Source organism: Dipteris shenzhenensis, chromosome 29 (genome assembly GCF_047967505.1).
Source record: "Dipteris shenzhenensis isolate YYH24624 ecotype China chromosome 29, Dip_SZ_1.0, whole genome shotgun sequence".
Classification (NCBI taxonomy): Eukaryota; Viridiplantae; Streptophyta; class Polypodiopsida; order Gleicheniales; family Dipteridaceae; genus Dipteris; species Dipteris shenzhenensis.
The window spans coordinates 44,853,550-44,880,440 of record NC_141624.1 but is presented as its reverse complement, the minus strand read 5'-3'; the positions used below and the strand labels follow the sequence as shown (position 1 = coordinate 44,880,440).

The window sequence follows — 26,891 nt, the reverse complement described above, 5'->3', positions numbered from 1 at the left end:
GTAGATTGCGAACCTAATGGATGATTCCAAAATAGATTCTTAAATGTACGCATTTCTTAAAAAAAGAAACGCTTAGAGCTTTGGTGCATTCGACAACTGAATGATATCCTCTGTAATTACATCCATATATGCAAACAACTTTACATCTGCATCAAATCCTAGCTTGAAAGCTTCAGTTTGGCTGCAAAATCAAAAAATCAAAACCAAGAAAGAGAGGAGTGATACTCACCAGATAAACTCGGTTGTTGATTAATGGAATTGGTTCTTGAAGCATGAAAATCGAGTCGTTGCTTTGTTCTCAGCTCTCGAGTCTTAGAGGACTCTACATTCTCCGATAGAACCTGCTTGTAAGAATTACAAAGGACAAGACTCTAGGTTATACTATCTTGTTTCTTTAGTGTTAGTTGTTAACTATTACATAAGTATGAGGAGTAGAGGTCTCACAGGTCTTTTCTTGATAGCTGACTCTCCGTCCGTTGATCTAGGTCGTAATGTGATATCCACATAACGGTTCTCTGCATCCAATTCATCCTCATCCATATTGTCTTCCATGTTCTTCTCAAAGACTGAGCAGCAAATGTTGCAAACTTAAGTATATGGTAGATACCCGCATATATAGACATTGGTCTAGATGCCTATGGAATAGGGAACTTTGGAGTATTACCTTCACGTCTATTTTTCTCAGTGGGATGTACTTTTCCCAGTGGGTAATCCAACCACCAAGGACACACATTAATCTCCCAAATCGTTATGCCCTTATCTTTCCAAGATAAGGGATACATGCTTCCCTCTTTCTCCATGTTTGTCCATGCCATGACCTCATATGGCATCCTTGCAAATGAATTGGTATCATGCAAAGACCGTATCCACCTATTATGTATGAAAGAATGTAGACATATGAGTAAAACAGTTTATTAATCCTAAGAGAAAGAAGAGGGTTGCTATTGTACCACCTATACACCAAGCGTAAGGATGACTCCTGCATTTCTGGCTGCTTATCTGCTTCAAGAGTAGACTTCATATCCTTTCAAAGCATAGGGAAGGCTTCTTGGAGGTGAAGTCGTCTTTGCTCTCGAGCAAATGTCTCAAACCCATCAGGCAGTTCCAAATCATGGCTTCGCAAATTGTTGATGATGGAAATCCCTCGCTCAAACAAGTATTGCCAATATGTTTCCTTTTTCAGATGTAGTCGAAACTTTTGGGCATCCCCATACTTAGCAGATGCAACTGGATCATTTCCACGTGCCATCATCAATTGTTGTAGAAGCTCTTTTTTCCTATTAATATCATGGCAAAGGAAAAAAATATTAGCATCACTATGGAGTGATTGTGCAAAAACATTAATTGACATTACCTATTAGGATTGAGACGTGATGAGGCTAATATATGCACTTTGTCCTTAGTCGTGGCACCCTTTTGATTCCAATCATAACTAAATAGAAGCTCGAAGAAGCCATCACCATTTGCGGGATTGGCAACAGGTACCATCTTGTATGCTCGATCACGAAAGATGACTTCCACATTCTTAATAGCCTTACTAAATTTATTAGTATACTCCTCTAGACTCATCTTCGATTGATCAAGATTTTGAGTAGCTTTCTTGATCGCACGTGAAAAATGAGAATCGCATGCCTACGGCCTTGATGGAGGAATCGCCGCAGCTTTGATGAAGAGCGTGCATCGATGATGTACCCACTGTCTTCTTGCTAGATAGCCCACGTTGTTTTGAATGCTAGATAGCCCACGTTGTTTTGAAGGATTCTCTCCTCCATCTCTCTCCAATAATTACCGTCCCTATAATAGCATGTGGCTTTTAAGGTTTAAGATTGTGGCATCCTGGCATAATCCAAGTTTGTGAAAGAATCTCGGCCGCCACCTTTCTCACCATCATTCCAGCTCAATGGGTTGTAATGACGACCACATGGCTACTTCTCATTGTGGTGTCAGGGCATCATCGACATTGGAATTAGCTCAAACACCACCTGTTTCACAATCCTCTACCCATTCTCTACCCATTTTCAATATTTGCACTCTGCTTTCTCGTGACCACGCATCCTGATACTACTCTCTTGTCATTTTCTCCTCTTCATTCTCTCCCACCATTACTTTCTAAGTCTCTTTGGTTGCCTTCTAGCTTTGCATCACATTGCATTTCTCTCTTTCATCCCTTCTTATTTTCATGATCAGTGTTGGGTTATCATCCCTCTGCTCTCAATGCCATGTTGGATTACCATCCCTTTGCTCTCAAGATTGTCTGTATTCTCTGAGCTCCTCTAATAACCACTTTCTCTGAGCTCCCTCTGTCTTTGGTAACCTTTGAAGTGTCATCCAAAATGGCTACAGAAGAGGCTTCTATTGAATGGCTTATTGAAGGAGCGAATCTATCACACTCTATCCCGCTCAAGGATGGAAGAAGGATTGTTAGTGCACATTTCCTTCAAAGCCTTCTTCCCCATACGCACAAGCTCATCTGTCTTAAGGCAGTCATTGAAGGTGAAGCAACAATGAAGGTAAAGGTTTCATCTGAGTGGGATATTGATGGTCAAGAGCATTACGTACTGGATGCCTCCTTGACAAAAAGGTATGCTCTCATCCACAATACAATCATGGCAGCAAGTACTATTAGTGATCTTGAAGAGCCTGGTTCATCATCACGTTGTGTTGCTAGTAGAGTTTACTCCGAAGAGTTTGGCAAAGAAGGAAAGAAAACCTCTCAACCATCTCCTTACGTGGATCTTGAAGAGTTAAATCCCATTGAGAAGCCTGGTATGTACCACAAGTCTTATAAGTCGAGGACTGATGTTGACATTGAGATGATGCAGACTTCACACATTGACCTTGAAGGCTCAAATGAGGACCATTCAAAAGATGAATGTCAGATTAGCAAAAGCATCATACCTTGGATCATGGAGAACAAGCAAGCCAATATACTCAAAACGCGGATTGCAAATATAAAGCAAAGGAAGCAAGTCACTGAATTACCAAGGGTATACAATGGAAGTATGCTATTGGAATTTCCTCCAACTTTTGGAAACATCAATGGCATGAATGGCATGGAGCAAAAATTTGATGGCCACATATGGACTAAACCATCAACCACCAACATGGCTATCTCATGTACAGTAAGGCTTAGCTACTGTGTTGGCTCATTAGAATGCCATAGAATTACTTGCCCTTATTTTGCAAACAATAAGAAGTTTAACACGTCCTTTTTTAGAGGCTACTTACAAAAGAAGATTGCTCTTGGACTCTTGACTGAAGAGGAGAGGAACAAGATTGTTTGTCACTATTGTCGTAAGCCTGCTTATTGCATTGATACTTGTAATTGCATAGTATATTATGTAATGCCATTTGATGAAACAATGACTAGATTGATGGTCCATGTTGGTGAACATCAGCACCCCGTGCAGCCAGGAACATCTAAGGCAATGATAGAGAAAACAAAGAAGCTTGTTGCAGATGTTTTGAAGGTGGATAAAAATGTTGGACCACGCAAAGCTCAAATGAGTGTTGCCAAAGAGCTCTTGAATTCATCATTGATGAGAGGAGACAAGAATGAAGGGGCAAGTGTGGGAGATATAGAGTTGACCAACTTTCTTGAGCAATTGGTACCACTAGTTGAGAATCAACGGTATGTTTGTTTGTAGCTAAGTAATTTTTAGTTTACTTAACTTTAGAATGGTATAAAGACCTTCTAAATAGTTGACTTGTGATGTTATAGGTTCAAACGGATTGTTGCACAAGAGAAGAAGGCAAGGTTACCTGTTGGGGAAGGTTATGACAGCCTTCTTTTACTAAAGAAAAGGTCTATGTATTCATTCTTCCATGGAAGTCGTTTTCCAGGGCAAGGCTTGCCAGATGAAAAATGTTTTGTTTTTAAAATGTCAACCAATGGTCCAGCATCTGGTGTGGATCTTGTCAATCGTATGAGAAGAGGAGGAAATGGTGATTTGAGGAATTCATGGGTACAATTTGATCACACCCATCGAGTGATTGGGTGGAGCACAATGGCATGTCATGTTTATGATCCTAGGTATAACTTCCCTCCATCCTTATGTATCCATGTTGCTATCATCAAGAGAGTTGTGGTATAATATTTAATAATGTTGGCTTTGTCTACCAGTGTGCAGGAATTAATGACCATCGCCACATGTGAGATGAAAGATGAAGATGCTGCAAGCCAAATCCTATTTTGGGAGATGTTGAATGCCACAATGAAAGAATGTGGGTATCCCCCTGCAGATTTTCATGGTTTCATGTCTGATGAAGCTGGAGCAAATTGGATAGCTGTGAGAACTGTTTTCAATGGGGGTCCAAACCACATAATTGTTGGGAGAGAGCGCTCATGTCTCTTCCATTGGGAACAAAGCTTGCATAAGCACACAAGGAAATTCATCAAAGAGGATATGAGGAATGAGCATATCACCATATGTGAGAATTGGAGATTATGTAAGACAAAGCAAGAAGCTACCAAGCAAAGCTCATTCGGAAGTGGTGGCATGCAGGACATGTCCGTGAGGCCGACATTCCTTCAATGGACATATGGTTTAGTTGGTGGGATGTGCGGATTGCCCATTGGGAGAATCTCATGAGCGCGGTATGTATTTTGTAGATAAATGTAGTAAGCTAAATAAATGTAATAAGCCAATCTAATTACCTCCCTTTTTACCACAGGTAACAAAGAGTTCCTTGGAGGAGGCACACACTCCAAGGTCAAATCTAGCTGAAAGCATGCATGGTAGTTGGCTAGCAGGAGAAGGGTTTAAGACAAAGATACAATTATATGATTGTTGCGTCTCGGACATGGCAAATGCCCTATTACAAAGTGCCAAACAATATGCATATATGATTGGAAGGCATGTTGGGGATGGTCCTAACTTGGAAGCCTTGATGCAAAGAGTGGCCTCAAGGAGTACACCTTCACCAACACAAGTTGCACAAATGGTGCATGAAACAGTTGCAGGGACACCAATGTATGAAGAACCAAGACCATTACATGGGGATAAGGTAACAGTCCAAAGAAAGAGAAGCAAGTCATCAAGTATACATTTAGAAAACACCTCACATAAGCCAGGGTATGTGATGGAGACCAGGGATCGTAAGCAAAGAGGGTGGCCGAGAAAAATTAGGTTCGAGACAGAAGGTGGAGATTGGCATTCAATAAAACCGCAAGGTAATACCCAACCAGTCGATGTTAGGGCTTTCACAATGGAGCAAGGTGGAGTTCAAGGGGAGTCTACAAAAACATCATGGGAAAAACATGGCAATGTAGGGGAAGCTGAAGGAGCTCAGAATGAGACCATGCCCACAAGAGAACAAGCCCCAACGGCTCCACCTATGAGACAAGGAGGCCTTCCTAGTGGCATCTCTATTGTTGAGGTGCCTATCCACCGTACCTTTTGGGCAATTCGAAGGACCTCCAAAAACTCTAAAGTGAAGTGTCTTGGATTCATAGATGGAAAGATTAAGTGTAATCGATATATACAAAGCAGTGCACAAGGAGTAGTGGCACCCTGTTTCTACTCTGAACGGCGGCATCCAGGGGTAGGAGGACCAAAAGCACAATGGATGTGGTTTTGTAATGATGATATAACTCATACATGGCACCTAGATCATAATATCATGCATGTTCCTGAACGTCCATCTGTGTGGAAGGTGGATGTGGAAACAAACATCACAAGTGAGGAGATAGGCAATCTCATCAAGGCTGGTTTTAGACTGCAAATAGTGGATCAACCCCATGTAAATTGGAGGACACCAAATGTACCGATGCCAACTAATTTTTGTGATGCACATGGAGGGTCGGCATCCATACCAAGGAATTTAGCTCAACACACATTGGTAAGAACCACAAAATGGAGGCATGGCATATCTAAGGAGGCTGCAAAAAGAATAGCTAGTGCTCAATCTATGCACGCTGTTGTCATGGGAGAAATGACAGTGGAGCTTCTTCATCATAGTATTTTCCATTTGAGAACAACAGGGTCTGACAAGGCTCGGATGTCTTACGATGTGCACATCAAGACTGAACCCATGTGTACATGTCCAGATTTTCAAAAAAGAGAGTTGGGTCAAAAACCTTACCTGGCATGCAAACATATCTATTACATCTTCATCCGTGTATTGGGATTGGATCCAAATCAACACATGCTTATTCATCAACCAACCCTTTCCACTATGAATGTTTCATCAGTGCTTAGCCGACCTAGGATCAATCCATATAGACTTGAATGCAAAATATAAACTTGGTTGGTGTTATGATAGCCCACTTTTTGATATGACACTTTTTTTTGCTCAAAATTTGTTGTGTTGAGTCAACACAATGTTCTTAATGTGGAACATTTTACTAATTGCTTTGGCCTTTTCAAATAATAGAACTACATGAAAATTGGCATATGCTTACTTGAAGTTTCATTAAACCTTTGTTGCCTTAGCAGCAATCCATAGACTTGAATGCATAATACATATTTGCTGGTATTGTGATGGCTCATTTTTATATATGATATCATTTGTTACTGACTTGCAATATAAATTACTTGGATTAATAGCTTTGTCTTTTTTAGTCCATAGAATTTCTAATTGCTTTGGTATTTCCTAGGATAAATCCATAGATACAGGATAAGTAATTACTTTGTTATTTTTTGATTAGTAGGTCTTTTTTTATGGAACTCTAAAAAAGCTCGCAAACTTTGATAAATTTCAAAAAAAGCTCGCATTAAAAAGCTCACAATAAAATTTTCCCCCCCGCTAGTGATGTTTAGCACTCTTGGTGCAATCATCATTCAGTTGTCTCTTATAATCAGTGAACAACCTGGAGTTTGGCTTGATGATCTGTTTTGATTGTGAAAGTCCTTTCATAAAGAAACGGCTTCCAGTGCTTCAATGCATGAATCACTCCTGCATAGTTCTCTCTCATAGATAGAGTAATTATTTTCGGCGTCATTTAACTTTCTGTCATAGTAAGCCACTAGCGTGTCTTCCTGCTGTAAAACTACCCCAATGGCAACATTGCTTGCATCTGTGATGTCCAGGAATGGATCATCCCAAGACGCTATTTTCATAACTGGAGCTGTAGTGGCCAACCATTGTAAATCATGGAAGGCTTGCAAAGTTGCGCAGGTAATATAAATCTTTTGCCAGCGTGTCTTAACCCCTTTATGTTGGTAGATCGTCTGGGCGCATGATATCTTGAAAATCTTGGATGAGTTCGGCCATGGCCTACCCCAAAGGAGGAGCTGGCTGCACTGCATTCAACTGGTAGCGGACATACACAAGCGCACACACCGCACCTTTGTGAAGCCCCGTGGCTTGAAAGAACTGGCGGCTCATCCTATCCTTCTGCTGTACCCAATGAGCACGAGCGGAATGGTAAGAATACTCAGCCCTCCTCAACTCCGTGTCCTGAAGCTCCAGACATGCACTCTCATATCGGTCAGCAAGCCACTGGGACTTCGTGTCCTGCTCCATGAGACGCTCAATGGAGGCTAAGTCACGCCTCAAAGGTCTTTCTCTCTCCTGAAGGCAAAAACGAGGGTGGAGAGCCTGGGAACAATCAGCAAGCACTTCTTTGGTGGCTCGAGATTTGGTGGTGTTTTAATTGTTGTTCTTTATAGGAGCAGCCCAATGGAGACCTTGGTGCAGCTTCTGCTTCACAGCTCTAGCACTACTTGGAGATTCGAGCCTTTCTTCCTTTTCAGGCAGCGCAGCTCTTCGTGTTTGTTTCTCGGGAGAACTGACCTCGACAACGACCCTTGGTCTGGCATCACCTTCGACCCCCACTGTGGTTAAGATTATGCTCTCTTCAAAAGACAAGCAGCAGGTCAAGTGTGAAGTAGAGGCTTTGCAGGACAGGGCCTTGGTGGGTCGCATTGTTGGGCTCACCCCATCAAGGAAACAGGTCAGGAATTGGCTTCAGCGAGCTTAGCCCTAGGGGCTGACCACATCCAGGAGGTCACGATCTATGGGAGAGGAGTCTTCCTCATGCAGTTGAACTCCCCCTCCCTTGTCGAGCAAAGCCCTATCCTACTAGGCCCTCATGTCGTCTACCTCCTTCCTTGGTACCATGGCTTCACAATCGAGGACATGGATTCGACTCATCACGTGCCATGATTCCCAGTGATGCTCCGCTTCTCGAGGCTTCCGAAGGAGTATAGGTCCTTCCATAGGGAATTGTTTTGGCACAGTTCTAGCATCTCTGCCACAGACAGTGGGTTTAGTAGTGGCAGACAGCAGGGTTCCCTACCTCCGGGTTATCGCTGAGCATCCAGAGTCCCTCCCAGAGGAGATTCTCCTAGAGACCTTAGATGGAGGCGAGTTCAGACAGTGTGGAGATCTCTGGCTTGCCCGGGCAGTGTCTTTGGTGCAGACAGATGGGTCACCTGGCACGGGACTGTTTGGTGGGCAGGGCCCCTCACCAGAGACAGGCGCATAGGGAGGCTCAGCGCCATTCGTCGATCAGGCCCCAGCAGCAGGCGAGGCAGCATCAGACTGACACCTTGGGTCGAGCCCTCCCAAGGGACTTGGACCAAGGTGGAGAAAAAGAAGCCCTCCAAATCAGCTCAAAAAAACAAAAGAAGGAGAGTCAGAATTAAAGAGCGTAAGAAGGCGCAGACTTCTTCCCAAGACATAGGGAAGGGGAAGGGGAAGGTGCCAGCGGAGTCCCCGGACCGGACACAGATGGAGGAGGAGACCTTTTTTTATCTCCCCTCAGACCCGCAGGTGACAGCAGAGCAGAGTACCCAGGTTCCCGTTTAGTGGGAGTTTGGAGCCCCAGCAAAGTAGGCTCCGGAGGTCCCTTCGCCTCCTTTGCCCCCTCCTCCCGAGGTTGCCCCCCCCCCCCCCCCCCCCCGGCCGCCCCCTGATCTCGCCCCCCCTCCCCCCAGCTACTATTACTCTCACTTCCCACCCCCCCCGCCCCCTTACAACAGCCTCCTGCCCCCCCCACCCGCCTCCCGTCCTTCTTGGTCTCGGCTCTTCGACGCGGCCCAACCTTGGCTCTGCCTCCTCACAGTCAGATCGGGGCCCTTTTCTCAGCTTCTAGGTCCTAAGGCCCGCCCTGGTCATCTTCTGCCCAGAGAGTTTTGAAGGCTAGGACCGTGGAACTACCTAGAGATTCCCGACAGATACCCGCTTGCTATGGAGGTGTCAATCCTGATTTACAGCCCCGAAAAGGGGGTTCCATAGGAGTTTATGGCTCTTGCACTCGTCCCTTCTGGGGATTTCACTTCTCAGCTAGTGGGGAGGAGTAGTGGACCCCCATGTTGTTTGAATTGATGATGGGGCAGCAGATGTTCAGCATGATGGAGGAGTGGCTAGGCTCGCAGGGGAGGGAACTGTGGGTCTCCCATGGGAAGACCGCCACTTTTCAGTTGGGTTTTTCTATAGATAGACGGGACTTGGGAGCAGCTATTTGTGTGCTTCGCCTAGGTCCTGAGGTTCAGATTAAGCAGGCATCATACTGGATGCTATAGCAGTGCGCGGATAGGCTTGGTGTTGAGGCCTCCTCCTTGATGCAGTGGGCCATCAACGAGCCAATTATGCCACTAGTTCAGTCTCGAGTGGATTTGGACAACTCCCCCTCCAAACCACTGGCGAAGTCACAGAAGTCAGGGTTGTAGTGCAGGCTCCTTCACACAGGAGAACCTTGTTTCCCCCCCCCCCCCCCCACCTCCCCATGAGTTGGAACGTGCACGGACTCCATGATCGGGCACGTTAGAAATCCAAGCACTTGTTACTTCGCCAGGAGTTACAGAGAGCAGTGGTTGGCAGGGCAGTGGATTTACTTTTGGTACAGGAGCATATGTTTTCTACCTCGGACATCAGACGTAGACGCCACCTCCTTCCTGGGAGAGGCCCGGAGATTTGGTCTCTCGTAGTGGGAAGGAGTGGAGGGCTTTGCATTTCAGTCTCGCAGGCGGTTGCATCAGAGGTGTATGACCAGGGGGAGCTCATTACAGGTAGAGCAATTTAGATGGGATTATGGATGGGAGATTCCAGGATTGGGATCCTGAACATGTATGCCCCAGCTTGTAGATAGCAGCGTCCGGCCTTCTGGAGGCGCTTGACCGATTGTCTCCTAGATGTAGACTCGTGGATTGTTGGAGGGGACTTCAACAATCTTGAGTTCGGAGAAGACAAACTGGGGGGTGCTTCTTTCTCCGAGATGCCCGCGGCAGAGAAGAGTACTTGGGAGCAGTTTATCTTTTCGGTCTATGGCAGCAGGGACCCCTGGAGAGAGGCTGAGTTCTCCAAGACCCTTGGCAGTCTTAGTTTCTCCTTTGGTCGCCGGGATGATGGATTGCTTGAGAGGCTGGATAGGTTCTACCTTGGAGATTGGGCCATGCATAGAGGTGGTTCCACGGGCATTCTTGCAGGGTCTACCCTCTGAGACCACTCGCCGATTGTGCTTCATTTGGAGCAGCCCCACAAAGGGGGGTTTGCATCCGAGATGCATTGATGCAGGAGGAGGAGGTGCAGCAGGTCATATCGGAGATTTGGCAGCAGCCAGAGGACACTCCTGAGGGTGGCTGGGCATCCTGGACAGCCGAGGTGATTCAGAGGAGCAGTGAGGAGCTCCGCTGGAAGAGCTTTGAAAGAGGCCAATTCAAGCGACCCTTGGCGAGACTTCACCGAAAAACGAGGCCCCGAAAGCTCTAGACTGGCTGCCACAGTAAGATAACTTCTTTGAGATGTTTTTTGTAAAAGAGAGAGGGGTTCAATTCTGAGGTCTCAGAGGTTCTGTAAGCTCTCTTTGTGTGATTGGGATTTGAGAGAGGATTTAGTCTCTGTGGATCTGGTTCTGGTTGAGACTTCTGCCTACAACCACACCAAGAACAAGCTTGAGAAGCTGCCTCCAGCAGATAGTGCAACCCTAACCGAGACTACCAGCTGATCCGTCAATAAACGGGCAAGCTTCAGGGCCTTCAATGACGGCCTCTACAGTTGCTGCTTGGCCTTGACGATCGAGAGAGTGGGACAGAAGCCGGGCGACAACAAACTGTAACGGAGGGTTACTTTTTTACTTAGGCTAAACCTAGGCTAAAGTTAGTGGAAAGGCCTTTATTGGCTTGTAAATGTTTTTTCCTTTCTTTAGGGGATACCATAAGTTGCCACGTGGCATCCTAGGAGGTAATCCCATAAGCAATACTGCTTTGTACTCCCCTGGGCCATACCTATATAAGGGCTCTAGTTGTACTTGGCATATTAATTCATGACTTGTACTTCATTACTGAAATAGAATATACAGCAAGAGTTCATTACTCAGCTGAATTCTAAAAAGGATTGACTTCCTCCTGTCCTTGTGCAGCCCCTCACAAGTCCCTGTTGAAGATCCAGCCCATGATCTTCCTCTCCTACCCTTTTCCTAAACATAAGATACTACACTACTTTAACTTTCCTGCAAATTCTACTAAACCTAGTAGTGTTTACTGTTAGTTAAGAGCAATCCTGTTGCATTGGTATCAGAGCACTTTTCATGGGAATTTGTGGGAAATTCTCTGTCCAATCACTTTGAAATTTGGACCATCTACTCTTGAGCCTAGGGCCTACCTCTATGCAAAAATTCAGTGCCAGAAGTGCTGTCTGTTGTGAGCTGCCACATGGTAGGCTCTCAGAAACCCTGATTTTTGAAGTGGTCAGAATTTGGGGCTTCTTACATCAGTGGAAAGCCCTTGCTTCCCTGATCATTTCTATGTGTGAGATTCCTTAAAGGATGGAGGATTGAGTCAACATTAAGGGTTTTTTCTCTCTGGTGCAAGAATGTGAAGGAATTGACGATCTGATGCTTCGCTGCACCAAATTAAGTCAGATATGGCTTGAACTGATCGCACTAAGCTCCAATGTCTGCCCTCAAAGTTTGGTGGAGATCGGAGCTTGGATGGAGGAGTTATGAAGGAATTCGACTGCTGGCTAAGAAGATCTGCGACGATCTAGGAGCTGACAATTCCGGTTTCTGATTTGCCTTCCTCCAAGGAGTCGCCTCTGCTTTAGGAACTCCCACACCTAGTCGCAGCAAGATACAGGTCTGTCGCTACCTAGTAAACGACCTGGCTACATATCACTTCGCAATTACTCGTAGCTGTTGCTGAGGTGTCGTTCTAACTGCTGGAACCACTCCACAAAGCTTCATGTCAAATGAAGAAGGATTACACTAGAGTTCAGCGACGTGGACAGTGACCTGACTGTTCACTGGCAGTTTGGTACAGTAGTATATTGTTGAACAGAGCTTCTGTCTATAGCTTTGTCCTACATAGTTCTCTATACAGATTGGTTTACACAGTGTGCAAAAGAAGCCTTGCAACAGTCTGCTACTCCTTCGAAATTGAGCTATTCTTGATCAGGGCTTAAGGCAGTGCATTTACTCTTGATTCGAGTCATTAAAGATGCCTGTAAAGAGGTCTACGGGTCAAGCTAGTAAGCAGACAATAAAAATCCTTGATTCCATCTCAGAGAAGGAAGCAATTGATGATCAGACTGTAGTTTCTGAGCCCAATGATCCTCATGTTGGCAATGTTCAAGGGGATTTGGCAGCAACTCCTCAAGTACAAACATCCCTTAACCAAGAGCAGATCATAAAGAGTTGTATGGACCCAATGCTACAGATATTCAAGGAGCTAACTAATAAGATTAAGACCAATAATCAGAGGATTGACCAAAGGATGCAGAATTGCCACTTTTAATAAAAGGTTGGACCGGCTCAAGAGAAGCCAAATTTATGATGGGAAGAGACCTGTGGATCCCCAAATTGATGGAGACTCAGGTTCAGATGATGATGATAATGATCCTATACATGTAACTGAACCAGTTGGTTTTATGGCTTCTGCCCGAAGGACCTATGACTCTAGTGGAGTTACAACTCATATGGATAAGGATTCAGCACATGGTAAGACTCCTAATAATAATAGTTCAGCAGCTGAAGAGTTGTGTCAAAAATTCCATGAATATAAGTTGCTACCAGCAGACCTTAGGGCAGCAACTCCCGAGGTGATTCTACCTCTCCCGAGGAATTGGTGGAATGGCTCAGCAAGATGGATGACTACTTCCTTCTATATCCAAAGGGCGATCAAGGTAAATTCAGATTTGATGTTCTTCATCTTGAAGAACATGCCCACTCTTGGTGGAGGCATCTACGGCAAGAAGGGTTAACTTTTAATGCTTGGGATGAATTCAAGGCTGAAATGCTTAAGACTTTTATATCTCCTTTTACTAGAGATCAATATATCTGTAAGTGGTATGATCTTACTCAGCAAGGATCAGTGAAAAATTATATCAAACAGTTTTGGAAATTGGCTCTGTTTGTTCATGGTATTGATGAAAGAGTTAGAATGCTCAAGTTCATCCATGGTCTGCACCCTAGTATTGCTTCAGATGTTGCAGCTCAAAAGCCCAATTCTCTTAAAGAGGCCATGCAGTTGGCAGAGCTTTATGAACCCAAATACAATTGGAAGGAGAAGACTTTGGGTATTGGTCACTTTGGAACTAAGCCTATGGTCAAAGGGTTTTCCAATGATGAAAACAAACTTCCTGCACCTACTACAACTTCTTCCCCACAGTGTATGGCAGTGGCATGGGACAACCTAAGGCTTACAAGGCTACAGATATAAAGCCATCCTTTAAACCCACTCCAAAGGATGATTTGGGTGATAAAAGAAACAAGTTGGTTAAGCAGTTATCTCAAGCAATTATTGATGACAGGAAGAAGAAGAATTTGTGCTACCTTTGTGGTGAGAAGTGGACCCCTGAACATAGGAATGTGTGCCAAGAAAAAACAGGAGCAAAGCTGAGCTTGATTCTAGAGATTGATGGAGATTTATCTCCTAATACTTTTGCAGCAGAATCTGAATTTCATGAATATCAGGACTGTGTTAATGAAGGCCTTGACGATGATGAGGATCATAGTTCCAAAAAGGGGACCACCTTTCCCTTTGATCCAGGTGGGTTATTCATGTTTGACACCATGCTTATGGATGATAGTTTGCCAAGGTGCTCAAATAGATCTAGACAATGGAACATTGAAGTTGTTGAAGGTTATGAGGATGAGATCAGAAATTCTGATGCAAATGATGATGTTGATGATGATGAAGTGTATTGGGATACACAATCAGTTGTGTACAGCATATCTCCTAATGTTTTTATGGACTGCAAGGGCTCTCAAACCCTTAGGTTAAAAGGAACAATCAATAACAGGCCAATCCACATTTTGGTTGACAGTGGGAGCACTCATAACTTCATTAATGCAAAGACACTTCAAACAGTGAGGTTATGCCCATCCACTTTGGATCATGGGATCAAAGTTGAGGTGGCTAATTGTCAGCATTCCCACAGTAAGCAATATTGTCAGGCTGCTCAAGTGGAACTTTTGCAAGACTATACTTTTCATGGAGATCTAATTGTGTTGGAAATGTGACCTATTGACATTGTCCTTCGTTGTGAATGGTTGAGAACCTTGGGAGAATTCTCTATGGACCTTAACAGGCTGTATATGAAGTTTATGCATGAAGGTAAGCACATCACTTTGATGGGCCACCAATCTCCTAAATTGTCCTTAATTTCTGCAAGAAGAATGGCCAAAGACCTCAAAAGTGTTTGTGGAGTCTATGCTATTCAGTTGACCAAGTCTCAAGAGGGTAATGGGTTGTTGGTGGAGGATAAAGACATGCAGTCCCTATTATAGCAATACTTTGATGTATTTGCTGATCTTCCCAACCATCTTCCTCCCATGAGAGATGAGGAACTCCTTGACAAGGAATTTATCACACAGTCAGTCATCCTTTGCCTCTCCTGTGTAATTGGTTAAGAAGAAGGATGGCTCATTTAGAATGTGTATTGATTACAGGTGAACAAAATGACAATTAAGAACAGGTTTCCTATCCCTAGAATTGATGATCTACTGGATGAGCTTAGAGGGGCAAAGTACTTCACAAAGATTGACTTAAGGTCAGGCTATCATCAAATAAGGATGGAGGGAGATGAACATAAAACTGCTTCAGGACAGAACGTGGGCTTTATCAATTCAAAGTGATGGCATTTGGTCTAACCAATGCACCTGCAACTTTCCAGCCCTAATGAACAAGGTATTGCAGCCTTTCCTCTATAATTTTGTGTTGGTATTCTTTGATGATATATTGATCTACAGCAAAACAAAAGAAGAGCATTTATTGCATGTCCAGTAAGTATTGGAAATATTGAGGACACACTAGTTGTATGCCAAATCAAGTAAATGCACTTTCATGGATGAAGAAGTGGAATATTGATCATCGGGGTACTCTTGCCGGACCTGCAGGATATCTTGTCTGAGTCCCTGAATGAGACCAGCCTGCTCCCGAATGGCCTGAGCCTTCTCCTGTATGATGTGGCTTTGCTCCTGGTTGAAGTGGACCTGCTTCTGTGCGAAGCGAGTAAGTTCCATCTCATGCTCACGGAAACTATGTATCTCCATGAGCAAGGTCTCCCAGGCCTCTGGTGTATCAGCCCACCCATGTCCAAGCTGAAACTGTGATGGCTGTGGCATGAAAGTGTGGGACTGAGTTCGGAAGCTGGACAGTGATTGGGTGAACTGGGTGAGGAACGGAGATGACAATGGAATGGATGGCGCAGTCCCAATGGGGTGTGGGAGCGTGGGCTGACTGAGAGGGAGAGGGGAGAGTGAAGTGTAATGTGGAATAGTGTATGACACCTCCGAAGTAGGTGTCATAAGTGGTGCGAGAGCTGTAACAAGAGAGGATGGGAAGGAAACAACCGGTGCCATGTGCATGAGTATGTCACTGATTGTGGCTGTAGCTGTAGCTGGGGATGTGGGTGTTGTAGCTGAAACTAGTGCTGAAGTGTAAGCTGAAGTCGAAAGTGGAGATGTAGAGGGAGTTGAGACTGGAACTAGAGCTGAGACTAAAGCGGGGGCTGAAGGCGAAGTAGAGATAGAGGGAGCTGAGGTTGGAACTGAAACTGAAACTGTAGCGGGGGTTGAGGTCAAGGTTGAGATAGAGGCTGAAGTTGAGGCTGAGGCGGGCCCTGCCTTTGCTTTGCTGTCTACCCCAAGTCCACTTCGGTTGTAACGTGTGCTCACATCCTCAAGTTTCGGTTGTGTCGTTTGCTTTTTGTTGTTGTTGCTGTTGTCGTCTTTCTTGCGTGTCCCCCATTTCTCTTGGACTAATTTTTGTCTTCTTTGGTGCAGGTCTTCGGATGCACCCTACCAAAGTGGAAACCATAAGGAATTGGCCATCGTTGAAGAATATCCATGAAGTACGCAGCTTTCTTGGTTTATGCTTGTACTATAGGTGGTTCATCTGCTATTTTGCAGAGATAGCATCACCCCTTCATGCTCTACAGAAGAAAGGAGTGCCTTTCAGGTGAGGCACCAAGGAAATTGTGGCCTTTGAAGAGCTTAAGGAAAAGCTATACTCCGCCAGATCTACGCAAGCCCTTTACTGTCCAATGTGATGCATGTGGGAACATCATAGGAGGAGTGCTTATGCAAGATGGAAGAGTGGTTACATATCAGAGTACGGTGCTCAATGATGCTGAAATGTATTTGCAGATTTATGAGAAAGAGATGTTGGCTGTCATACATGCTTTTTCTACCTAGAAACAGTACCTTTTAGGTGCTGATTTGATGTCTAGACAGATCATCAATCCTTGAGGTACTTTCTTACTTAGAGAAAGCTGTCAGAAAAACACATGCGGTGGGCAAACTCCCTTTCCATGTTTCATTTTCAGATTGTGCATGTGCTTGGCAAGAAAAAGCTGATGCACTTTCCAGGAAGCCAATGCCTGATCAAATATCAATAAACCACAAGTTTCAGCTGCCACGATTGCATATCATAGTGAGCTTGATGCCATGAAGGATCAGTATGCAAATGATGTTGATTTTGCAAGGAGTTTTGATCAGCTGGCTGATGAACACTATCTTCTTAAGGATAGTTTTCTAATGATGCATGGTAGACTTTGTGTCAGAATGTAGCTCAGGCCAAAGGTTTTAACAGAGTCATGCCCCACCTTTTGCAGGACACAAAGGCATAGATGCTACAGTAAAAGCAATGGAGCATTTCTTTTATTCGCGAGCTTTGAGGAAAGATATTAAGGCATATGTGAAAGCATGCATCACTTGTTAGAAAGTGAAATATGACAAGCAAAAGGTACCTGCTACATCCACTACATATCCCAGATAGTCTTGGGCAGAGCATTGCCATGAATTTTGTGTTTGATCTTCTTCGTACTCCAGCTGGACATGATGGGATCTGGACAATCATATCTAGATTCAGCAAGCAAGCCCACTTCATTCCAGTTAGGAAGAAGATTTCAGCGGATCAGATGTCGAAAATATTCGTGCATAATATCTTCAAGTATCATGAAATGCCTCAATCCATTGTCATGATAGAGATCCGTGTATGACCAACCTTTTTTGGAGAGGTCTCTTTGAAAACATGGGCACTACGCTGAATTTTTCATCCTCTTTCCAGCCACAGTCAGATGGACAGTTAGAAGAGGCAAATTCTACTGTCTTGGATCTTCTTTAATGCTATGTCTTAGAGCATAAGGCAAAGTGGGAACAATTTTTTCCACTGGTTAAGTTTGCATACAACAACACAGTGCATTTGTCCACAGGGAAAGCACCCTTTGAAATCGTGGAAGGTGGAAGAAAGGTACCTCCCATTTTGCACTCGGAGGAAAATATCTTTGAAGCAGATCGGTTTGTGGAAAGTGTGGATGTAGCTTATAAGAAGGCTAAAGAGGCCCTCCAAAAAAGCCAAGAAAAGCATAAGCGGAGCAGCCGATCATCGGGAGCTCCTTTTTGAAGAAGGTAATTGGGTTCTACTGTGTTTTCAGAAAGCAAGACTTTGGAATAAGAAAGGCAAAGAAAGGCTGTACAACAAGCTGAATATGGGGTACTATGGCCCATTTCAAGTCTTGCAGAAGATTAATGATGTAGCTTATAGGCTGAAGCTACCACAACACTGGACAAGTCACAATGCCTTTTATGTGAGTTTGTTGAAACCTTTCCATGGGGATGTGCCTGAAGAGACACCTGATGAGAAACAGCCTAAAGTGGAAGACCAGGATGAGCTCTTGATTTTAGAACAGATTTTGGCACAAGGAAAGAAAGATCAAAGGTAGAGTTTCCTATCGTTATCTGGTAAGATTCAGAAAGTATTCAGCACTGGATGCGAAGTGGATGGAGGAAGTGAACTAGCAGATTCACTTGGGGTATTGCAGCTCTACGTGGCTGCAATTCAGCTCGAGCCAACTTCGGTTGAGGCTCGTTTAGGCTCAGCAGAGTAGAGTTCTGGAGCATTTCTTGATGCTCAAGAGGGGGGTAGCACCTCCACTCTCTCAGGACAAGCAGGCTCATGTATCTAGAGGTCGCTTGTGACACTGCCAAGTATTTCTGCCACGAGACCTCTATGATGAGTTACTAGTCACACCACACAGGTGATGCATTGATATATGGATGGGCTCGCATGCTCTCTTAGACCATATCATCATTGTTGGTTGTCTATTACTGATGATACCTTTTTTGCTATTGGCTATTCATGCCTATTTCATTGTTGTTTATTTTCTGTAATTTCCAGCAGCAAACTAGATAGTTTTCTGTCTCAAAAGGGGGGTATGTCACGGGGATGCGATTTTCTATGTGCAAACAAACCCATGGATGCTAAAAGCCCCTATGATTTGATGTTAGAAGTGGGTTCAATCCCTAGGTGCACCCACTAGGCCCAAATGCTAGGGCCAAGGCAAGGAATAGAGGGGTCAAAAAGTTGGGCCCAAGGGAATGCATAAATGTGTCATTGGTAAGAGGGTTAGAGGCTTTAATGAGCCATGTGGCAGTTCCTTATGTGCATGTGGCTTGCAAGTGTTGACCTTTCTTTCTCTAGTTGGATCTTCTCTCTCTAGCCTTGGACCTTGGAAGGTTTACGTGATGTATGGATCATTCTCTCCTCTCCCTTGTTGAGCATTGGCACGCACCCCAATGCCGTTTTCACTTGTTGTATGGACTGTACGAGCAATTTCTTCGCATACTTCGAGGTGACTTGTTGGTTGTACGGTTGTTGGCACGCATTCCCAAGAGCATTTATTGCTGTCCTCTAATTGTACGGACCTGCCACATGCATCCTGAAGCAGATCAATCGTTGTACGCTATGTTAGCACGCAACCCAAGGTTGGCTCTACGGATCACTCGCACACAATTTGAGGCTGTACGGGTCACACCGAGGCATTTCTTGCTGGTTGTACAATCCACTTGCACGTACATTGATGCCCCTTTCTGGCTGTTCGGTCTCATTCTCTTGCACGTGATCATCTTCCACTCTCCCTCTTTTGCCCATGATTCTCCTACCCACTTTGATTCTAAAGCATTCTATCTCTTTTCCTCTCCAAGCTGCAAAACTCTCCTGCTAGGCCTTGCTTGGTGGATCTGCTGATGTTCTAACCCGGAATAGAGCATCTGGGAGTTGTTTTGACGCCATTTGGAGCTGTTTCAAGCTCATTTGCTGCTATTTCTATGTTTGCTCGTGTGACTGATTGCGCTGTTTGGGGCCTGGACGCGAGGGCAAAGCGCCCCTCTTCCAAGGACAGTGGGTATGGTCGTTCTAACCTTCATTTGATTTCCAGTTGTCATTTTTGAAGCTTGTCCTTGCTCTTTTGTTGTTCAAAGTTCTCTTTTGGCCATTCAGGCCGTGGATAGTCACCCAGACACATAGGGTGAGCGGAGATTGGTGCCAGAGAGAGAGTGTTGTGGATTTCTTCCTGCCTTGAGGTCACTTGTTCAGTTTGAGATCTATGTTATTGCATTGTCGCCCTGAGAGGCTGGACACTAGATTGTGAAACTGCCAAACCCTCCAGAGCAAGCTGGATGCCTTGTGGAATGCATTGACAGCTTTCAGTTGAACACAGATAGTGGGAAATGCCTTAGCCTTGCCTTGGCAATTGGGTTCTAGTGTGTGATGTGGATTGAATGCCTTTTGAATCCAGGAATCAGCTTGGATAGTGTATTTGCGAGTGAAGCAGAGTGCAAGGGGTGAGCCCTTGTATTGTGAGAAGAATTAAATAAATACTGAAAGGGGAGCCAAATCATTTGGGGCCAATCTGTGTTTATTGTGTTTGATTTCTGAGCAGGGGCACTCTAGCCTCCCTTCCCGTGTTTTCAAAGGTTTTTTTTAATAGATATTTAATTAATGGAAGTGGCTGGAAATGATGCATTGTGGCTGTGAATACTGTGGAGGTCTAGTTAGTTACGGTTTACTGCCCTTTAGCTTGCTAGAGGCTGGTTTCATTGCTCCAGCTATAGAAGCCCCGTCTTTGTTCAGCTACATACAAAGCAGACTATTGTGTGTTGGAAATCATGGTCTAGAGGCCTCTGTGGGTTGCTTTAGGTTTAGAAGGGTCCAGAATCCCTTCTTCCTACCTTCGATCATGAATCTATGAAAACTGTGTGTGGGAGAATCTCTCAAGAGCAGTCGATCTTCCTCTTGTGTAGGTTTTGGAAAGGCGCTTCTCTATTAACATGTGGGAATCTGATTTAAAACCCCTTTTCTTTGCAAAGGCCCAAAATACTGATCAAACACAAGGCTGACTTGATGGTTTAGCCAAAATAATTCGGCCTACCTTTACATGAAAGGAGCCCTTATGTCTTGAACAATTGTACGCCACTATGTGAAGAAAAATCTCAGAAGTAGAGGACATTTCTTTTGGTGATTGTTTAAGTTAAATCTAAACGGTTAAACTCATCGAGTGTAAAGTGCAACTTCAAGCTGTATTTATTCTACTTGCAACAAGCATGATCTTGGTGCAGGTTCAATGGCTCCCAAAGGAAAATACTTCAACAAGAAGGATCGGTTTGACGGAAGGAACAAAGTATCACACTTTATCCATCAAGATGAAGATGGGCGGGAGATCATGAGCTGCTGCTCCTCCCCACCTCCCTTGCTGCCCCCTCCCTCAGCCTCTCGGCCTCTCCTCTTGCTGTCCCGCCTCTTCCCTAGCCTCTCCCTCCCCTCGGCTGTTGTCCGGCACCCTCCCTAGCCTCTCCCTCCCCTCGGCTGTTGTGTCCCGCCCCCTCCCTAGTCCACTCCCTCCCCCTCCCTATCTCCCTCTTCCCCCTCCTCTATTGTCCCAGCCCCCCGCTACCCTCTCTCACCTCCTCACTCAGCCCCATACCCCTTTCCCCTCAGCCTTCAAGACTCCCCCCCCCCCCCCCTGTTTCCCTTCAGCCTTCCTTCCTCCCACCCTACAGCCCCCCCTTCTTCGCTTCAGCCTCCCTAACGACACTTCTCTACTATTCATGTGAGATTTCTTTATAGCATTCGTGATGTCATGAGGGACTTTTTCCCCCTGCATGACATAGGCCCTTCAGATTGTGAGGGCTCTTTCTCATTGACTTGGGGCCGAGGAACTTATCCCTATGTTAATGGGTAGATTCTTTGACATTACCCAGTATTGGTATCCTTTTGCAACAATTTGGGATGTTAGACAAAATCAGGTCTCTTGATGATTGTTGAAGCTGGTGCAGACTAATTTTGGAGAGTGATCCTCACCTATGTAATGTCTAGCAAGGGACCAATCTATACCCTTTTAGTCACATGGTCTAGATTGGGAAGCATGTCCACCTTTCAAGTTGGTGCTGTGCATGACTCTTCCATGGGGAGGCTAAGCAGATAGTTAGCCTCTTTGTCATCAATTCTAGATTTGAATACAAGATGTAGCACTCCCTGTATTTACTAATGCCACCCATGGCAGTATCCATGTGAAAAAATGGATGCATGTGATGCTCTTTAGGCACTGATCTCTAGGATTGCTGTATGATTTACCGCCAATGTCAGTATATCTCTAGATTCCTCTGTCACATGCCCTTTAGGCACTGCTGTATGATTTTCTACCAATGTTAGTAGATCTCTAGATTTCTCTGCCTTCCCTTGTAATTCGTTACTGTTTCTTAGAAGTTCTGCTTAAGCTTATCACATCCACACAAGCATTGTCCTTCAGATGATCAACTTCCTTACGTTGCCAATTGGACTAATGGGTTCATAATTTCTCATTACATCATTGGTATGCTAGTTCCTACCTGTTTCACTTAATGGGATGAGACTATTGATACAGTAATTACACAAGGTAACAAGAGCATTGTGAGGATTTCTGTAGACTCTGGAGACAAGGTTTTGATTTCCTCTCGAGGTATGCAAGTATTGACTCGCATTATCCTCCATTGAGTTCGATGGTTCTTTGGGTAATTGTTCTTCCTTAGTTTGACTTTCCTTATAATACAAAATTTGGAAGATCAAGGTAGGAGTTTGTGTTCCATCAATTAATACAAAATTATATATTCTCTTAACCAAAAAAATTTATGTAATTGAATTGATTTGTATGATAAGAACATGCTGTATAAGGAAAACAATTGTTTATTTACATTAGTGCAATGTAAGAAAGTGTCTTTTCAATTACATACTTTATATGAGAAAATTAGAGCTTTAACATACCATACTTAACAGAGATGGTGTATCTTTATTGACCAAACTTCCTATTTTGCCTCACACAAGTAAATGGATGTTTTGTGACTAGTTTCTTGTGTGTAATGAAAGAGGAGTTGAGCTATGTAGGTTTTTCTAAACAAAATTTTAATGTTCAAGTTAGGTTAGTCATCAAATATAAATGATTATTGAGTGTGTGAAGGAAATATTTTTTTCTCATGAAGGCATACTTATAATGTCTCATTAAAGGGTTTTTATAGTATCTTGGACATCTTTGTATTTCCACTTTTAGTATGTGTCTAGCCCCCATTCTATATCCTAATGGTATTTCTAGTCATTGGATTTTGCAGATTAGATTTGTATCACATGTAGCATCAAAAGAACGAGGGAAACATTCTCATGCCAAGAAGCGTCGATTTTTTCATGGTTTAAGGAAGCAAGCATAGGGTTCTTCTTTATGCTGTTTCAATGTGTTATATTGGTCCATAGCTTGTTTCGATAGTGATTTGAGTCTTTGAGGGCATTGCCATATGGATATGTGCATGAAAGAGAACCTTTTCAAGGTTAAAAAGTTACATAGGGGCCTTGATTTTCCACTCAAGCAATGAACTACATTCATATTAATTTTGAAAATCTAATGCACTTATTGCAAAAATTACAAGAGATGATACCTCCATACATAGTTTTCAAAGCGTATTTAGTATTGAAGGACATGTTGATTGTAGGAAGGCTAATTTGGCAAGAAAAAACTCCATCGATTGTGTAAGCGGTTTGCAAAAACAACAGTAAGTGTGGCAAAGTCACAACAGAAGCATAAAAAATTGGCCTAATAAGATCATCATGGAACCAAAGAAAACTTATCATTGGTAGGATCAAGTAGAACCATTTGGGAAGAGAGCGAGCTCCGCAAGGAGTCATTGTTCTCTACTTTGTAGCTCCTCTCTCTCTCTCTGATTGTACACAAGGTCATTAAGAGTGCCTTGTGTAGTAAGGGATACTCGTTTTAACACATATATGCATTTTGCATTGTAGATAAGGAAGTTTATTGAAGGATTTCATAACGAGGCTTTGATTAGATGCTCTTCGGTGTAGATCCATCTTTTTCAAAACTAACACTAAGGTTTTACCTAAGTTCTTAGCAAATAATTGGGGGGCTTTGTGCTCCTCTACTCAAAGGGATCCCTCTTAGCAAGCTTTTTAAAAGGTGAGCATGTGACTTTTTTTGTGTGCCTCCACTTGGTGATTACGTTTTGGAAAGACCATGAATGATACAAAAAGATTGCACCCACCACTTGGATGCACAACATCAATCAGCAACTTAGGTTAGAACCATAAGGTTTCACGTGTAACTATCCCTTATGGTTCTAAACTATGACACATACCCATTGACAAAGGAGGCACTCAAGGAATGTGAAAGCTTCTTAAAGTAATAGTCTCATACACTAAGTTGCTTGAATTGACGCTTGTGATTACTATAACTATATGAAAATGCTTAAAAGTCTATATAAGCGATCCTATTGCGAGTTCAAAGTTTATTTGATGTTATCGTCAATATCAAGCTGTTTATGGCAAGTAATCCACCCACCAAAATCAAAGGCATTTATCAATGACTAGTAAGAAGATATGGATAATAAGAAAAGGCTAAGAGTTTGTTTACTATAAGGTTAATTACACCCCATACTGTATTAACAATCAAAACTAAAGTTTCATTATTAAACCCAATGATATATGTACATCTACCATCAATAAAATACCTGAGTTTTGTAGTAAGTTTCTTGTTAAAAATGAACATGTGGGGTATGTCTACATTTTCAACAGGAGGTGAGCTACTATCTCTAACATGGAGCTGTGACTAAGTGTGGTCACCGAGTGCCGACCTCGGATGGAAGCGGTAGAGTCTCAACTTCTAATGAAGGGTGCTTATGCACCTAGCCATCTCTAATACTAGGTGCTTACACCCAACTCTAGATGAAATTATAGGTATAAGGATTAGCCATAAGCCCCAACATAGACATGAAGTGTAAAAGCGCTACAACAATTGACAAAAAAAATAATTTATATGGCTAATCCTCAATGCACCATATACCCTTAGCAAGGCCCAAAAACAAAGCAAAAGAAAGCATTACAAGAGAGCTTTGTAGCTAGGAAATTACACTCCATAGGCTTAATTGTAAGCCCTAAGACAAGACATAATTGCAAAGGATATTATGGCCAAGCTTTACTACCCGACAGCCCCCAAACCATCTCTAGTCTATATAAACCTAGCCATAGGCCCTGATGCCCTAAAGGATCAAATCCATTTCTAGGTCGAAGGTCAAGTATAAAGGTCAATGCCATTTCATTTATATAAACAATAAATATCAAATAACCTTTTTGTTAGGCCTTCACACCTTGTAACCCCTAGCCTAGCCATGAGCCAAAGACTAGAATTACAAGCCTACTCACAAAGGGCTAATAAAGACAAATCATAACAAGGGATTTCTCCCTAGATAAGAACACTGTAAAGCAATGAAATACTATGGGAAATATCATTGAGCTTGCCACCAAAGAATAAGGTGGAATCCTATAATAGAGTTCTAGAAAAAGTTGTAATGACATTGACCTCATAACCCATAAGAGAGTGACCACCAAAGGAATTCTTATTATTACTTATACACAAATAGCATAAAGGATGCACCTCTAATAGAGGCTAGACCAAGGATAAGTTTGAACTAATCCACAAATGGCCTAAGGGATACACCTCTAATTAGAGGCTAGGCCAAAGATAAGGGTGAACTAAACACTAAGTATCCCAAATGAAAGCTTGAAAATCTAGAAGGGTGGATAGCACCAAACTTGCCAAAGCCTTAGCATCTTTTATTCCATGATTAGGCACATTGACGTGGTCCCATATGAGGTAGACCATTAATTAAGCTAGAATGGTAGAGTGGCAGTGTGAACAACCTTCACCTTTCTTAATTGGGTGTGGTTGCCGAACACCCAAGAACCAGAAGCAATGTTGATGGCCACCATGTCGAATAATGCGAATCCCACGTGTCCAACGACATGGCACCAACTTTATTATCAAGCTTCTTAGTAGCATAGATATTAATGTAAGAAAGTGATGAATAATGGTATTCTGTGAACTAGACGTTGTTAGACTAGATTACCTATTAAACATGGTTTGCCTTTCCAAGACATAAGAGCAGTGAGGATTTTCTATGCTTGACATAAGACAATTAGCAAATCAGAATTCATTACCTTCAAACATCAACATCGTTTCAACCACTCATTGTAAATATAATCTTGTCTAAACTATTGTATGGAAAAAAAATCAATGCTAAAAGTCAAATTTTATATCCTTAAAGTCAAATTGCATACCATAAATTCCCAAATGGATACTCAACTTAGATGTGTAAGCACTATCCTAGCAAAGAGATAAATCTACAAGAACTTCCATGCATCAAATGCTGATTAAATTGTCATTTCAAAACTGAGGGCAACTCTATTTCTCGGGTGTGACTTATAATGATAGAGATATTAACAATGAATTTGGTTGGTATTAGTATCATACATAAATGTTAGCCTTCAATTCAACAATCAAATAAAACTAAAAGAATCAGCTTTTGAACATGACAATTTATTTCACACATTTTGCCATTCAGTTGGCTCATGATACTGACATCTATAGAGTTATTTACAACTACTATTACCTCCATATGACCTTCACAAGTATTACGATAATCCATTTCTATGGCTACCATTAATCAAAGAAGCTCCTTGATAGCTATGTGTAATTAAGGAAAGAAGTTGTGTGATCTTTGATTAATGAACAAGGATTGTCTATTAGTGTGTATCATTCTATCTATTTTAGTACCAATCAAGAGGCTTTTGAGATTGAACTTCTCATTGAAGTGTTTTCTACTACACAACTAGGGGAATGACCGTGCAGATTTGCAAATATAGTACAGCATGCTATGTTCTCCAATATGTTTTAATCCTCTCCCACTTCCAACCATGAGGGTCATGATAGGTGCTAGCTTGTGTGATAGATTTTGCTTCTGCCTTTCTACTACAATGCAAGGTAGTATTGGCTTCGTTCTCTTAAAAATTCATGGCTATTTCATGGCTCTTTTGGCATGATTGTAACTTGGGTTTGGGGAGCCTTTTCATTGATTTCAAATGATATCCTCAAAATGTACATAGTTGGCAAAGTAAAATATCTGCATGTCAAAAAATTGCATCAAAATGCATGCGACAAAGTAGTTGCAAATGTGTACACAAATGAGGACCCAATTTTGTCAAAAGCGCACTTCCATCTCTTGCATAGATGGCATTGCTTCCTACTCATTGATTCTATACATATGCAGCTTACTGAAGGCCTCTTGAATACATCACACTCTCTTCGATCTTCCTTAGTTAGAATTTTTAATTTTTTAAAAGAAAAGGTCCTATCTC

At 43.0% G+C, this 26,891-nt stretch overlaps 2 protein-coding genes across 2 annotated transcripts in view; one reads left to right on the top strand and one right to left on the bottom strand.

The window, feature by feature from the left end:
- The window catches only part of LOC147882908 (Ubiquitin-like superfamily protein), a 100,554-nt gene extending 77,035 nt beyond the window's left edge, over nucleotides 1-23,519 (top strand). Inside the window, exon 4 of the mRNA XM_087400961.1 lies at nucleotides 22,805-23,519. Coding sequence (XP_087257087.1) covers nucleotides 22,805-22,900 — 96 coding nt within the window. The 3' untranslated portion in view covers nucleotides 22,901-23,519. The remainder of the gene's footprint in view (nucleotides 1-22,804) is intronic.
- On the bottom strand, nucleotides 73-880 carry LOC147882909 (uncharacterized). The gene is made up of 4 exons (XM_087400211.1): nucleotides 665-880; nucleotides 445-566; nucleotides 230-341; nucleotides 73-146 (listed from the first exon to the last, which is right to left on the bottom strand). The coding sequence occupies exons 1-4, from the start codon at nucleotides 828-830 to the stop codon at nucleotides 73-75; spliced, it is 474 nt and encodes a 157-aa protein (XP_087256337.1). The 5' UTR covers nucleotides 831-880.
- Nucleotides 23,520-26,891: the final 3,372 nt, after the last annotated feature.